This window comes from Microcebus murinus, chromosome X (genome assembly GCF_040939455.1).
Source record: "Microcebus murinus isolate Inina chromosome X, M.murinus_Inina_mat1.0, whole genome shotgun sequence".
Lineage (NCBI taxonomy): Eukaryota > Metazoa > Chordata > Mammalia > Primates > Cheirogaleidae > Microcebus > Microcebus murinus.
Genome location: NC_134136.1, coordinates 47,784,055 through 47,797,914, shown reverse-complemented (window position 1 = coordinate 47,797,914; position 13,860 = coordinate 47,784,055). Strand labels below are relative to the sequence as shown.

The following is a 13,860-nucleotide window of genomic DNA, read 5'->3' as shown; positions in this document are numbered from 1 at the left end:
AACTTCACCACCATAAAATTCATCCATGTAACCAAAAACCACTTGTAACCCTAAAACCACTGAAATAAAAAATTTCTACATTGCCTTCGATTCAAATCAATGATATATGACAACACCACGCTCCATTCTTGAGGTGGGACCAGAAGAAAAATAAAAGCATTGAAATTTGATTGAGTTTAGGAAAGGGAAAAAATCCCTGCCTAACTTGAGGGAGTTAATGGTATATTTTTTCTAAATGTAATAATCTGAAATATGTTACTTGAAAATTTTTTTCAAAACTAGTTTTAGTATGCCAAAACATTTTTTATAGAATGAATGTAAACTGGCAGTTGATTTCTCCAAAATTTTCAGAATTAGTTACACTTGTCGTCTTGATTAAAAGGGTCTTGAAACAAAGTCTTGGGCTGTTGCCTCAGAAGCGTCCTCGGAGGCGGCCGTGTTGTCTGTCGCCGCCGGCGCCATGCTTAGCTCTTAGGGGGCGACCTCATCCGTTATGAAAAAGTCTTTTTTTCCTTCTTGGGGGCTTGTGGTGAATTTGGCAGGGCTCATTAAACACCTTCCAACGCCTGTCTTTTACCACCCATTTAACACTCACATCTGAATGCAGCCAATTCAACTTTGCCCATTGTTTTCTAAATAGTTCTAACCAAGTTTAATTGTCAAAATTCTTCTCTCTTCTGGGGAGGTTTTACTAGTGCTTAGCTCTGAGCTGTATCACCTTTTGATGACCCTATCTCTACTTGCATGAGCCACTACCAGAGGGAAATCAGTAAACTCTGAACTCCTTGCAGTTCGCACACCCCAGGGAAACGCCACAGTGGCCCCGATACTTCTGTCAACAATCCTGACATTAAAAGGGCACGACATGCTTGGACCTAAAGGGTAGGGCGGGTCACCAGGGGCTCCTAGGTGATCCCGGATTCCGTGGAGTGCCTTGATCATTCCTTGGACGTGGGGCATGTCAATCTCCACCTTTCAGCAAATGAGCTTAGAGCTCGCTACTAGGGGACACGACCCTTAGTTGACCCTTCCAGTCCACCTCCGGTCAACGGTCACAACGGAATCTTTCCCGACTGGTCGGAGCCATCTCAGGTGCGGTCTGGGTGACGGGCCACCCCTGGGATTAGACCCCTGCCCTTCCCGTCGCGGGGCCTCCTCAGGCTCCACTATAGACTCTTGTCCCCTCAACAGCTGTCCCTCCGCCACCCCTCTGCCTTTCCTCAGGCCGCTCTACCAACGGCCTCCCCTCAGCTGCAGCCGCCTCAGAGGCCACCATCTTGGCCGTCGACGCCCCAGCGCGATCGCCGCCCACTGAGGTACCAGCTGTTGTCATGTCCGCCTCAGGGGATCGAGACGCGACCCCAGAGGGCCAGGAAGGCCCCGTGAGCCGGGCGGGAGCGTGGGCCGGAGCCGATGACGGGGTGGGCGGCCACTCCGGCCCCCACTACGGCGGCGTCATGGCGCCTGTGGTGGAGGCGGCCGGAGTCGCACGGTCCGCGGGAGGCCTCGGGGAGGAGGAGGGTGGCCAGGCGGCGGCCATGGCCGTGGCCGGAGCCCCCGAGGTCCGCATTGCCGAGGAAGATTCAGACATCGGGCCGGCGGAGGAGGAGGCAGAGGAGAATGTGCCGCTGGTGGGCCTGGATCGGGTGGTGGACGCCCGTCATTTCCCCATGGCGGGCTTTCGCTTCATGTTCCTGGATCTGGTCCACTCGCTTCTGCACCGCATCTACTACAACCACCACATCCTGACCCGGCCCCGCGGCCGCCACCTGCTGGTGGCACACCGGCGTCCGACGACCAACCGCGACGGCGGTGATGGCGGGAGCGAGGACGTCCCGGTGGTGCTTCACGTGCCCGAGAGGCCCCGCGCGAGGGTCGCGGCCCTGGAGGGCGAGGGCCTTGGCGAAGGCTTCGGCCAGGGCCCCGACGTCCTCCCGGCGGGCGCGGCAGGCGGAGGGCCCGAGCAGCCCGGGGAGCCGGCGGGCGGGGCCGCAGCGCAGGTAGAAGCAGCCCAGGAGATCATCGTGACGGCCCACGGTGAGGAGCGGGCCTGGGGGCGACCCCGGGCGGGCGGGCGGGCTCGACGGGTCCCGGGGATGGAGCGCGGGGGGTGGCGGCTCTGGCGGGGTGAAGCGGGTCCCCCTCTCCCCGCCTGGGGCCCAGCGTGTGCGAGAGAACAGGACAGAAGCCCAGTTCCTAGTGACCTTTAGTGTCGCACAGGCATATTCTGCCCTCCACCACCTGTGTTTGCCGGGAGATCCGAGGTCATCCAGGCCTTTCGTGAGCCCACAGAGGAGTGTCAGGGCAGGCAGGTGTCAGGGCAGGCAGGTGTCGGGGCAGGCAGGTGTCAGGGCAGGCAGGTGTGTGTGTGGGGGGAGCCTGGGAAGACGTGGAAGGGAAGCCTGAAGGAAGGCAGCCAGCAAATGGCACACCTCATTTTCGGCTCACAGCTTTTAGAAGTGTAAAGATTCTTAGAAAGTTGATCCCCCCCCAAATGATGAACCGAGACAGGAGCCTTTGGTAAAATGAAATATTCAGGGGGTTGAGGATCCAGTGAGCATCTACATACAACTTGTCTTTGAAGCAAACAACCATTTTCCCAACAAAGTTCTGACCAAAACATGTAGAATGGATCAGACCTGATGATTCTGATCTCTTCTTCTCCAAAGGACTAGAAGTACTTGGCAGCTTTGGGTGGGGGCGTTACTAGGAAAAGGGAAATAGTGTCACTGTGGAAACCATTAAGCAGCAGAAATTTGAGAACCATGGAAGTGTTGTATCAACCAGTAGGAAGGTGCCCAGCTATTCTTTTCTTAGTGCCCAGCTATTCTTATTCTTTTCTATCCTCCTACTTCTCCTGAGGGTAGAGGACTAGATGTCATTATTGTTTCTAAATTGGGCTATTTTTCCATGAATGAATTTTCCCAAAGTCTGTGTTATTTTTCACTAAAGAAGTAACTAGATATCAGTATGAAAACTGGGAAGACGAAGACACCATAGATTATTTAGGGGGGGGAGAAAAAGAAGCAGCAGAAGAAAACGAGAATGAAAACAAAGAAGAGGAAGGACCTCCAATGGACGTGGACCCCGGAGAGGTGAAGCCTACAAAATCCAGGTATCTGTGTATACCTTTGAGTATCGCTCGGCTATTCCTGGCATTTACTTCTTACTGACAGTTTGTTTTTTAATTCTTCCAGTAAATTAATTAAGAAAAAAGTTGTTCAAATTAGTTAAAAAAATTCAGTTTGACTTACTTAGGATCCTACTGGAATATTCATGTACCTAATAATATCAAAATGCAGTATTTACTTCATGGCTACTCATTTGTTCTTGTGATGTCGTTTGTCCTCTAGCTGTAAGACTATTAACAAGTGGTAAATGTATAGACCTAGTACCTGAGACCAATATTTGTGTGGAAAACAGTTACCAGAAGCAGCAGCTAACATGGCCTGGGCCATGCACTAGTTGGGCCTTCATTACTTGGCCACAGAAATACAGTCTCCCGTACTAACTAAAAGACAACACGATGCCGTTTAGAATGTGATTACTTACAAATAGCAAAAAGTTAGGATTTTCAAGTAGGACCACATTTAGTGATGAGTACCTGAATATTTGTTTAGTTGTAGATTTTTGTATTTTATGTGACAGGCAAAAGTAAAGAAACTTAGTCATAGTATGATTGTTTATCAATTAATTGATAATTAAGTCTTAAGGTATATCTTTGAGTCTGTTGAAATGATAAACTAATGTTTTTTTTTTCTTTTTTCTTTTCCTTTTTTCCCCACATTTTCACAGCTGTGTATTTCATAATAACAGCCTCATAACCACATGGTAGATATGGAAACCCAGGGACTGGGAGGGAGGGAGTATTATTTGTGGAAGGAGCACGGGCTTTTAAGTTGGAGAGATTTATTCAAATCTCTCCAGAATGGCCTCTCAAGAAAAAAAGAAAAACAGCAAGCATTTCTGGTGTTAGGCAAGAGGGAAATAAGGTTGGTGTGATCACATGATTGAAGCCATTGGTCATCAGCACCTTGATATCCAAGGATATAAGTTACAAAAGGAAAATATATTGTTCTCTACATGTTCAGATATAACACACAAATGCAGCAGATATACAAAGGGACTGACAGTTTTCTTAGTTTTAGAAAGCACGTTAATATTCTATCATTGTTAATTTTCTCTCATTTTATTCCATAGTTTGGAGGAATAGAAAGAAAAGGATGGAGAAAGAAGAAAGAATCTGTTCTTCACTCTTTTTAGGGTCCTTGTTTTTTAGAAGCCCAAGGGATTTTCATCAATACTGATTTCATTCCAAAATTCATCACTCAAAAAGCGATACCTGAGTTTTCTCTTACCTTTTACAGATATAGTTGACAGAATTTGCTCAAGTTAAAAATAAAAGTTTGTTTTAGATGAATAAGTTGAAATATAGGCAGATGTTTTCAAGATAAATAACACTCAAATCTCTGTTTTACCTCTTTTTGTTTTGGCCCACTTTAACTTTAATTGAAAGGGATCATTTGTTACCATTTGTAAGATTATTTTAAATGATTTTATTGCAGCCCAAATAATTAAAATATCAACTTTAAAACAGTTTTTGTAAAGAGAGAGATGAGTTGGAGTTCAAGCTTTTAGTTAATGCTGCGCTGTCTACTACGTTAGTCACTAGCCATGTGTGGCTACTGACCACTTGAAATGTGGCTAGTTGGATCTGGATGTGCTGTAAATGAAAACTAATGTAAAATAGCTCTGTAATAACTAATTACATGTTGAAATGATAATATGTTGGTTTAAACAAAATATGGTATTAAAATTACTTTCACTAGTTTCTTTTCTCTTTTTTAATGCGGTCACTAGAACATTTAGATTACACATGTGACTCATGTTATGTATTTATTGGCCAGCACTAATCTAGAGAATGGTTTCAAAGGAAACCTCATAGATGGCCCAGCTTGCCTGGAGGTCAAGTGGTGCTGCTGAGCCTGGGCCAGACTTTAACTTAGGGCAGTGGTTCCAAAGCGTAGTCTCTGCACCAGCAGCACCTGAGAACTTGTTAGAGATGCAAATTCTCAGGCCACAGCCCTGACCTCTGAATCAGAAACTGATTCTCTGGGGTAAGACCAGCAGTCTGTGTTTTAACAAGCCCTCCAGGGGCTTCTGATGCACACCAAGGTTTAAGAACCACACTTTAGACCAGTGGGGGAAGATAAGTTTCACCCACTGTCAGACCAGCCTTAATTCCCTGGCTTGGGACTGTTGCAGGCAAACTGAATGGGACAGCAAGGACTAGGCTGGGGAGAGGACTACAACTCACAAGGGCTGAGACACAGAGGGGCAAAGGGAGGGTGATGGCAGCATAAAAATGCATAAAGGAAAAAGCTGGTTGCAGAAGGATACAAACATGATACCATGTATATGAAGTCTAAGAAAACATACAAATGATCGCCACATTTGTGGGTACATACAGAGAGACTAAAAGGCATGCATGTGAGAAATGTATACGAATGTAGCATGTGTAAAGGTGTGATTGGGAAAGATAAACACATCATTTAGGATGGTGGTTACCTCTCAGGGAAAGAAAGGGAGGGGGATTCTATTGGAGAGGGATCCACAGAGGGCTTCTACTGTTTGTAATGTTGTATTTCTTAAGCTGGTTGGTGGATACATGGATGTTTATAGCAGTATTCTCTATACCTTTGTGTAGATCTGAAATATTTCCTAATACCCAATGAGACAAGTAAAAAGAGGAAAGGGAGACAATGGGCTTGATCTCTAGACTCTGTTTAGGTGGGGGGGGGGGAATGTGAAGTCATATGTGACCAGAGGAGAGGATCAGAGAAGGGGAGGGGTGCAGAGGTTGAGGCTAGACAGCTTCATTTCTGCATGTAGTGAAGGCTTCCTAGGTGTTCTCTTGGTAGCACTGATACCTTCTCTTATATTCTGTGGTAGCACACCTTATATTCAAATTTATACTACCATTTTTTAAATTGAGGTGAAAGTCATAAAGCAAAATTAACAATTTTAAAGTGAACGTTTCAGTAACATATAGTGCATTTATAATTTTGTGCAACCACTTCTATTTAGTTCCAAAACATTTTTGTCACCCCAAAACCCTGTATCCAGTAAGCAGTCACTTTCCCATTTTCCCCTCCAGCTGATGGCAACCACCAATCTGCTTTCCATCTCTATGGATTGACCTATTCTAGACATCTCACATAAACAGAATTTGTGTCAGGCTTCTTCACTTAACATAATATTTTTGAGATTCATCCACATGTTAGCATGTATCCATACTTCATTCCTCTTGAAGGCTGAATAATATTCCATTGTATGTATATACCACAGTTTGTTTATTCATTCTTCTGTTTATGGACACTTGGGTTGTTTCCACCTTGCAGTTATTGTAAATAGTGCTACTATGAACATTTGTGTCCAAGTATTTCTTTGTGTATGATTTATATATGTGTGTATTTACTCCCCCTCTCCTACTCTCTGCATTGTGAACTTCTGATTTGTTGAGACATTAAAGGGTTTTATTTATCTTCCTTTCTCAAAGCCCAGGGCACTGAGTTTTCCACATAGTAAGTGCTCAATTAAAGTCTGTTAAAGTGAAGTAAACTTACCACTTCCACAACCTTCTTTTTTGCACCAGTATTAAGGTTTCAACATGTACTATCACATAGTATTCCTTATGGCTAGAACCACATCGTGAGATGGAGGCCCAGGGCCCCTTGTCACCATTACCTAAACTGAAAGGGCAAGCTAATACACAGATTTTCATATAGTGTGATTTGAGGGGCTTCAAACTGGCTCTGATTCGTTAGTGTTTATGTTGCATAAACATAATATAGTACTGCTATATAGTTAATATAGTACTGCTCTTAGATTCGGGCAAGAAGGACCTCTGTCCTGAGATCCATGCTTCAGAGGCCCTACTTTGGCCCTCTTCCAGCCACACTTCTCCCTAAAGGACCAGGAACCTGTAGGAACAAGGGGTAGCTCCCTGTTAGGCCATGTTCCAGGTACCTGGGGCCCCTGAATGGTCCCAAGCCTGCTGCCAGGGCCTGAATGCTCCTCTTGGGGCTGTCCTCAAGAGGGCTGTCCTTGGAAGGGCTGACTGTCCTACCAGGATAGGTGATCCCAGGCCTAAGGGGTAGTTGTATGGCCAGAACAGGGCACGAGGCCTGGTCTAGGAGCCAGGCCAGGGCCAGGGGGAGGGAAGGAGAGGTTCAGCTCTTTTCACACCATTCAGACAGGACTTAGAGAAGTCTGAGAATTCTAAATTCTAACCTTGTCTTTCAGGTCATTTTGAAGGTGCATTTGTCATGGAAGGTCATAAACCAGTAAACAAAACATGTTGTATGTGTTGATTTAAATATGTCAAATATTTGGACATAAATATCCCCAACTGAACTCTTATTCTGAACCCTACAAATGTTACAAATGTCACAGGAAGGCTAGGCTACATATCTGGTCTATAACCCCTTTCTCTTCCTCTCTCTGTGTCACACTGTGTTACCTGAGCACAGGGGAGCCACTTGCTTCTGAAAAGGCCTTGTTCCGGCGGCCCATCTTGCTATAGGACTTGGACCCAGTCCCTGAGCCAGGCTGGAGTACAACCACCAACCACCTCTTCGCTTCTATTCACCCCCAGGTGCACCCCTCCACCCAGATGTCTTTGCTGCCACAAACCTCTTCAATACCGCTTCTGGTACCAATGCCCACCTGGAGGCCATCAGCTCGGCCAGGCACACCTGTGCGGAGGCCCTGCCTGCGCAGCACAACCACTTAAGAACATTCTGCTTCTCTGACACCCTTCAGGTCTGAGTTGTCGATAGCTGTTTGATGTCCCTGTGCAGGTCACAGACTGAGACAGACTACAGAACAGGCTTTATTCAATTTATTTGCTTTGCATATATCAAAAATCAAGAAAGTGAAAAGAAGCAAAAAACTTGTCAGAATGTGCCTTTAGGCATTTAAAAAGAAGTTAACCTCTTCATTTAAAAAGCTTTATTGTTAACTGTGGAAAAGAAATTATTAATGGAGAGTTCTCAGAGTGAGAATAACCTAATAGAAGTCCACTGTGAGAAAAGGGGGAAGGGAGGTGTAGCAGTTAATCTATCAGGATTACCTGGGTATAGGGCATCTACCTAAATGAACTGTTCACTATGGGAATACAAAGGAAATAAAATTCAGTCAATTGAAAATCTAGCATTATCAAAAAGACTAAAATACTGTATCAGGAAAAATAAATGTTTTATAGAGAAAATGTGAAATCCAGCATGCGATTGTACAGTGTCACATTATACCATCATCAGCAAAGCCCAGCACCAAGTGTTTAGCTCCAGCCCCTCACTGCCTCTCTGGGCGTTTTTGCGTGTGGCGGCACCCCACTCAGAGCACAAAGGCACAGTTAGGTGCCCAGGCCTGTGTTTCTGTTTTAGCAAAGTAGCCCCGAGGAAACAGAGGCAGACACAGGGATAACTACACTGAGAAATCACCCTGGGTCTCCTAGGAAAATGAGCTAGTTTTACTGCCCAGGCATCCAAAGGGAGCCTGCCCTTAGTGTTTGGTGGGTTTAGGGAATGGAATAAAGGGGAGGACACAGAAAGGAAGATTTAAGTCACTTCCAGTGAACCTAGATGAGAATCTCTGGTGGTCTGCACCTCGGAAAGCCAGCCAATTGAGGAACTGACTCTGGGGGTAAAGGTGCCTATGTGATCACTCCACAGCCTGGGGGTTTCACTGGAGGCAATGCTACAAAAGAAAAAGACTGCATGGCAGGATGGAAAGGAAGGAGTCAACATTTCCTGGGACTTGCCCTCTCCCCTCACAGCTGATCATCCCTCTCATCCTGAATCTTCCCCTCCCACTCTCCCTTTTTGGCCTTCCCTCTTCCCATGGTTGGGGGTGAGTGGGTCACAGAGAGGTGGGGGCTCTCCAGCCTCTAGGAATGAGGGCGGGGAAAGACTGACTTGATCACTGCAGGCTTCCAGTTAGCAAAAAGTTCATTTCTCTGTGGCTGTGGGACTGCGGTCTTACTTTGGGCTAAAACTTGATGAAGCAGAGACCTGAGGGGAAGGGACTAGAAGATGGGCCACATGGAGTTCCCCACCTGAAGGCGGGAGCCAGAGGGAAAGGGCGCTCCCTAGTGGCTCCAGACTTGCATCAGGGCGGTGAGCTTGCCATCTGCCCGATGGAAAGGACAGCTTTTGGTGTCTGTAGAACAACAGGATATGTTCAACAAGGAGTGATTTCTGGGCAATTGGAGAGGGTCATAGTAGTGTTGGACCAAGAGGCCAAACACTGATGGACCATCCGTATGAGTACAATCATGCCCAGGAAGCATTCTGTCTCACAGGGAGGTGCTCACTGCTGCCAGGCCAGCAGCAGGTTGTCATGGGGCATGTGCAAAGAGGGCACTCTGTATAAGTGCTGTGTGTTATTGTCACCCAAGGTGAAAACATTGGAGGGGGAGGCTCCCAGGGACTCAGGAAAGGTATTTGAAGGGGTAATGGGATGATTAGGGAACTGGTCTTTGCAAAGCTTGGAGCAGCAACCAAAAAGTAAAATATTTAAGCTCATAAAGCCTAAAAGACAATCCCTGGGCCATACCATCTGGACTTTTCCATTAGAAATACTTTATTTGGTCAAGAGAAATGACAACCTCTTAGTCATTCCAATAAAATGTATTTTATTCCTCCCTTTATAGCACATTTGTCAAAGGTAACAAATTTTATAAGTCTATAACAGTGCATCCAGCATCCTAGCCTTTCCCTGAGAGCAGAAACCATATAGGCCATGGTGAGGATTCAAGGAAAAATGGGATGTGATGACCCTGTGTAGACAATCAAGAGCTAGGTGGGTAGAAAAGAACACCATTAATGGCGTTCTTTGGAATAATGTTACTTTGTAGTAACATTTACTCCAAAGCCTATGTGATTCATTTAACATTTACCAAACACTTACCTTGTGACAGGCACTATGGGTTTTACAAATTAGAGGAAGACCTGGACATTCCCCCTAAAGGGCCTGTGCCTTCAGTGGAGCTACAATGTCTACACATATCCCTATAATTCAAGATAGCCTCTGATGAGGGGGGCAGGTCAGATAAAAAGAAAAGGAGGCTTCCTGGAGATGATGAATTTTGAGCCAGGCTATAACAGAGAACTTTGGGCTAGTCTTCCAGGCGTGTTCCCTGCCATCCCCAACATAAAATGGCAATCTCTTCAGGTTTTGTGGCCTTGTACCACTCCCCCTGCCCCACTCTGTCACTAATGATGAGTCTGCAAAGGGAAAGGACTCAACCACTTCTATTGACTGACAGAGGGAGTGGGGTGAGGAAAGAGAGCACATTTCCCTAATGAAATCTCAGATTCTAAGTTGTTCCAACTTCCTGGCTTAGAGAGATCAGAAGTCACAGATGAAATGAAGGACAGGCACTAACTGCATACCAGGGATAGAAAATGTGACATCTTGAACAGGTTTTTACCCTGGGAAGGCTCGGGCAAATGACTGAGGATATGGAGACTGTCCCATGGACTTCTGGGTCACATATTTACCATGAAGAAAGCTGCGATGTGAGACCTGGGAGGAGACTCCCTTGGTTTTGCTTCAGGTGTTTATTGAAGGCACATATGCTTGGTGTTTTTCTTTCTCCTTTGTTTGCCAGTGCCAAACAGTTCCCCTCCCAGGGTGCTCCAACAACCTGGTGAGACAGCTTGCTGCCACTGCAATAAAATGATATCCTCCAGCATCTGCTTAGCTCCTTCCCAATAGCTTTCTCCATGGCAAGCCCAGTGCCCAATCCTACCTTCATGCACAAAGAGGCTTCGGGTGCATACTTCTTTGCAGAAACTTCAAGATCGACAGCAGTCTTCACGTTGTGTTTCAGTCCCATTGATAAGTGCAAGAGGCAACTGGAGAGGAAATTATTGAGTATAAACTTAAGTCTTGGCAAATATATCAGAACATCAACATTGCATGTAGCTGGGAGGGCACGGCTTCCAGAGGTCTTGGCCAAATCCTCTGAGACGCACAGGAATGATGAAGGAGGAAGCACTAGGATGAGGGCCATGGAGAGTTCTGCTATCTTTGTATTTCACACATCAAACAAGCAACATGTACAAATTGCAGTTCCAAAGGATACAGCATTTGCACATTGGAAGGTACCAAATAAATTTTGTAAATGTGTAAATGCATGGTATAATGAATAAAGTTGACCAGTTTGGATATGAAGTAAAGAGGAGGAAGGACGCTGACCAGGCAAGGGGAAAGAAATGGTGGAAGAAAGTAATATCTTTCTGTCTTGGGAATCAGAAGATCTACTTTTCAGGGTAAACAGAAAACTCCTCAGTGTGGTATTCATGGCCCCAATCTGATTTCCAGGCCCATCTTCCACTCTGCCCAATGCTACAGCCATCTCCAGATAGGTACACACACACACACACACACACACACACACACACACACACCACTGTTCATACTGTTTCCTTTACCTAAAGTGACCTCCCTCCTTCCCCCTCCAGCTTCACTGCCAGTTAAATTCCTAGTGATCCGTCAGGATGCAGCTGAAATGCCTTCTCTTGAGCACCTTCCCAGACACCGACCCACCTTCTTTCTCCTCTCCTCCTAACTAATCATTCTCTCTCCCCAAATCCCATGTGCTCATCCCTGTTTAAGAACTTTACATCTTGTGTCATCTTTGTCCAAATGTCTGTCTTCCATTCTAGACCATAAACTAGGGCAAGCCATGGATCTTAGGCCCCTGTGAGTCCCTAGCCCCTAACATGACTCCAGGCATATAGTAGATGCTCAATATGTGCTCAGTGAATGACTGAATGACTACCGTCTAGAGGGTTTGTCCTGTAGCTTCAAGTAGACAGCTCAGCTCTTCATTACCTGGGAAGACACTTGTGTGATGTGTGTATCTCTGTGTGTGTGTTTTGTAAGATTCTAACTCCTCTAGAACGGAATAGTGATGGTCTTATTGCAAATTGTGCAGCAAAAATCAGTGGATAATATTCCCATGCTAAAAAATGGTTCCAGACACTGACCTTACACCCTTTACAAAAAATAATTAATTAAAAATGGATCAGAAACATAAATATGAAACACAAAAACATAAAATCCCAAGAATGGAAAAATAAGCACCACATGTACTCACCATCAAATTGGTTTTAACTGATCAACACCTAAGTGCTCATATAGGAATAACATTTATCAGGTGTTGGGAAGATGGGAGAGGGAGGAGGGGATGGGTATCTACATACATAATGAGTGCGGTACACACCATCTCAGGGATGAGCACAACTGAAGCTCTGACTCGGGTGAGGCAAGGGCGATATACATAACCTAAACATTTTTACCCCCATGATATGCTGAAATAAAAAAGAAAAATAAAATAAAAAATAAAACTGTTAGATGATAACACAGGAGAAAATCTAGATGATTTTGGGACTGGCCATGGCTTTTAGATACAACACCAAAGGCACAAGACAGGGAATAAATAATTGATGTACTTCATTAAAATTATGAAGTTTTGCTTTGTGAAAGACATCATAAAAGGAATGAGAAGACACAGAGAAAATATCTGATAAAAGACTGTAATCCAAAATATACAAAGAGATCTGAAAACTCAGTAAGAAAACTACTAACAACCCAGTTAAAAAATAATGGGTAGAAAGAAAGGATGAATAAATTCTGGTGTTATATGACACAGTAGGGTGACTATAGCAAATAACAATGTAATATATACTTCAGGATAGCTGAAAGAGAAGATTTTGAATGTTATTACCATAAAGAAATGATAAATGTTAAAGTATTGATTTGATAATTACCCATTATACAATGTGTGTTGAAATATCACACTGTACCTCATAAATATGTACAATTATTATGTGTCAATTATAAATTTAAAAATTAATTTAAATTTTTAAAATGGGAAAAGATCTGAATAGACACTTCACCAAAGAAGATATACAGGTAGCAAATAAGCATATGAAAAGATGTTCAAAATCATACACCATTAGGGAACTGTACATTAAAACAACAATGAAGGCCGGGCGCGGTGGCTCACACCTGTAATCCTAGCACTCTGGGAGGCTGAGGTGGGCGGATTGCTCGTGGTCAGGAGTTCGAAACCAGCCTGTGCAAGAGTGAGACCCCGTCTCTACTAAAAATAGAAAGAAATTAATTGGACAACTAAATATATATAGAAAAAATTAGCCGGGCATGGTGGCGCATGCCTGTAGTCCCAGCTACTCGGGGCTGAGGCAGGAGGATCGCTCAAGCCCAGGAGTTTGAGGTTGCCGTGAGCTAGGTTGATGCCACGGCACTCTAGTCTAGGCAAGAGAGTGAGACTCCGACAAAAACAAAACAAAACAAAACAAAACAACAGCAACAATGAAATACCACTACATACCTACTAGAATGGCCAAAATCCAGAACATTGACAATACCAAATGGTGACCAGAATATGGAGCAACAGGAACTATCATTCATTATTGGTAAGAATGCAAAATGGTGCAGCACTTTGGAAGACAGTTTTTCAGTTTCTTAGAAAACTAAACATATACTTACCATATAATTGTGCTCCTTTTTTTTTTTTTTGGTGTTTCTCTCTTTTATTTAAAAACAGTGCTTCATTACCATTTGCAAAGGCTGAGGCAGTGCTCCTCCTTTGCTTAGAGTTTATAAAAGCCAGCAACATGATCAATAATTTATACACATGGAGAGTAATACAAAAAAAATAAGGAATAAAAGCTAAAGATCTAACTACTCCGACCTTCACAATTCCAGCTACTTGATAATAATAGGAGTAACCCAATGAATACTGTATGGTCTGAAAGCTACTAT

At 44.5% G+C, this 13,860-nt stretch overlaps 1 protein-coding gene across 1 annotated transcript; it reads left to right on the top strand.

The window, feature by feature from the left end:
* Positions 1-1,276: 1,276 nt before the first annotated feature.
* LOC105856899 (cancer/testis antigen 47A-like) lies at positions 1,277-2,433 on the top strand. Its single transcript, XM_075999141.1, has one exon. It carries the CDS (start codon positions 1,332-1,334, stop codon positions 2,208-2,210), a length of 879 nt encoding a protein of 292 aa, XP_075855256.1. The 5' UTR covers positions 1,277-1,331; the 3' UTR covers positions 2,211-2,433.
* Positions 2,434-13,860: the final 11,427 nt, after the last annotated feature.

Coding starts and splice junctions, on each gene's coding strand:
- LOC105856899 (XM_075999141.1), top strand. CDS start 1,332: ATGTCCGCCTCAGGGGATCGAGACGCGACCCCAGAGGGCCAGGAAGGC.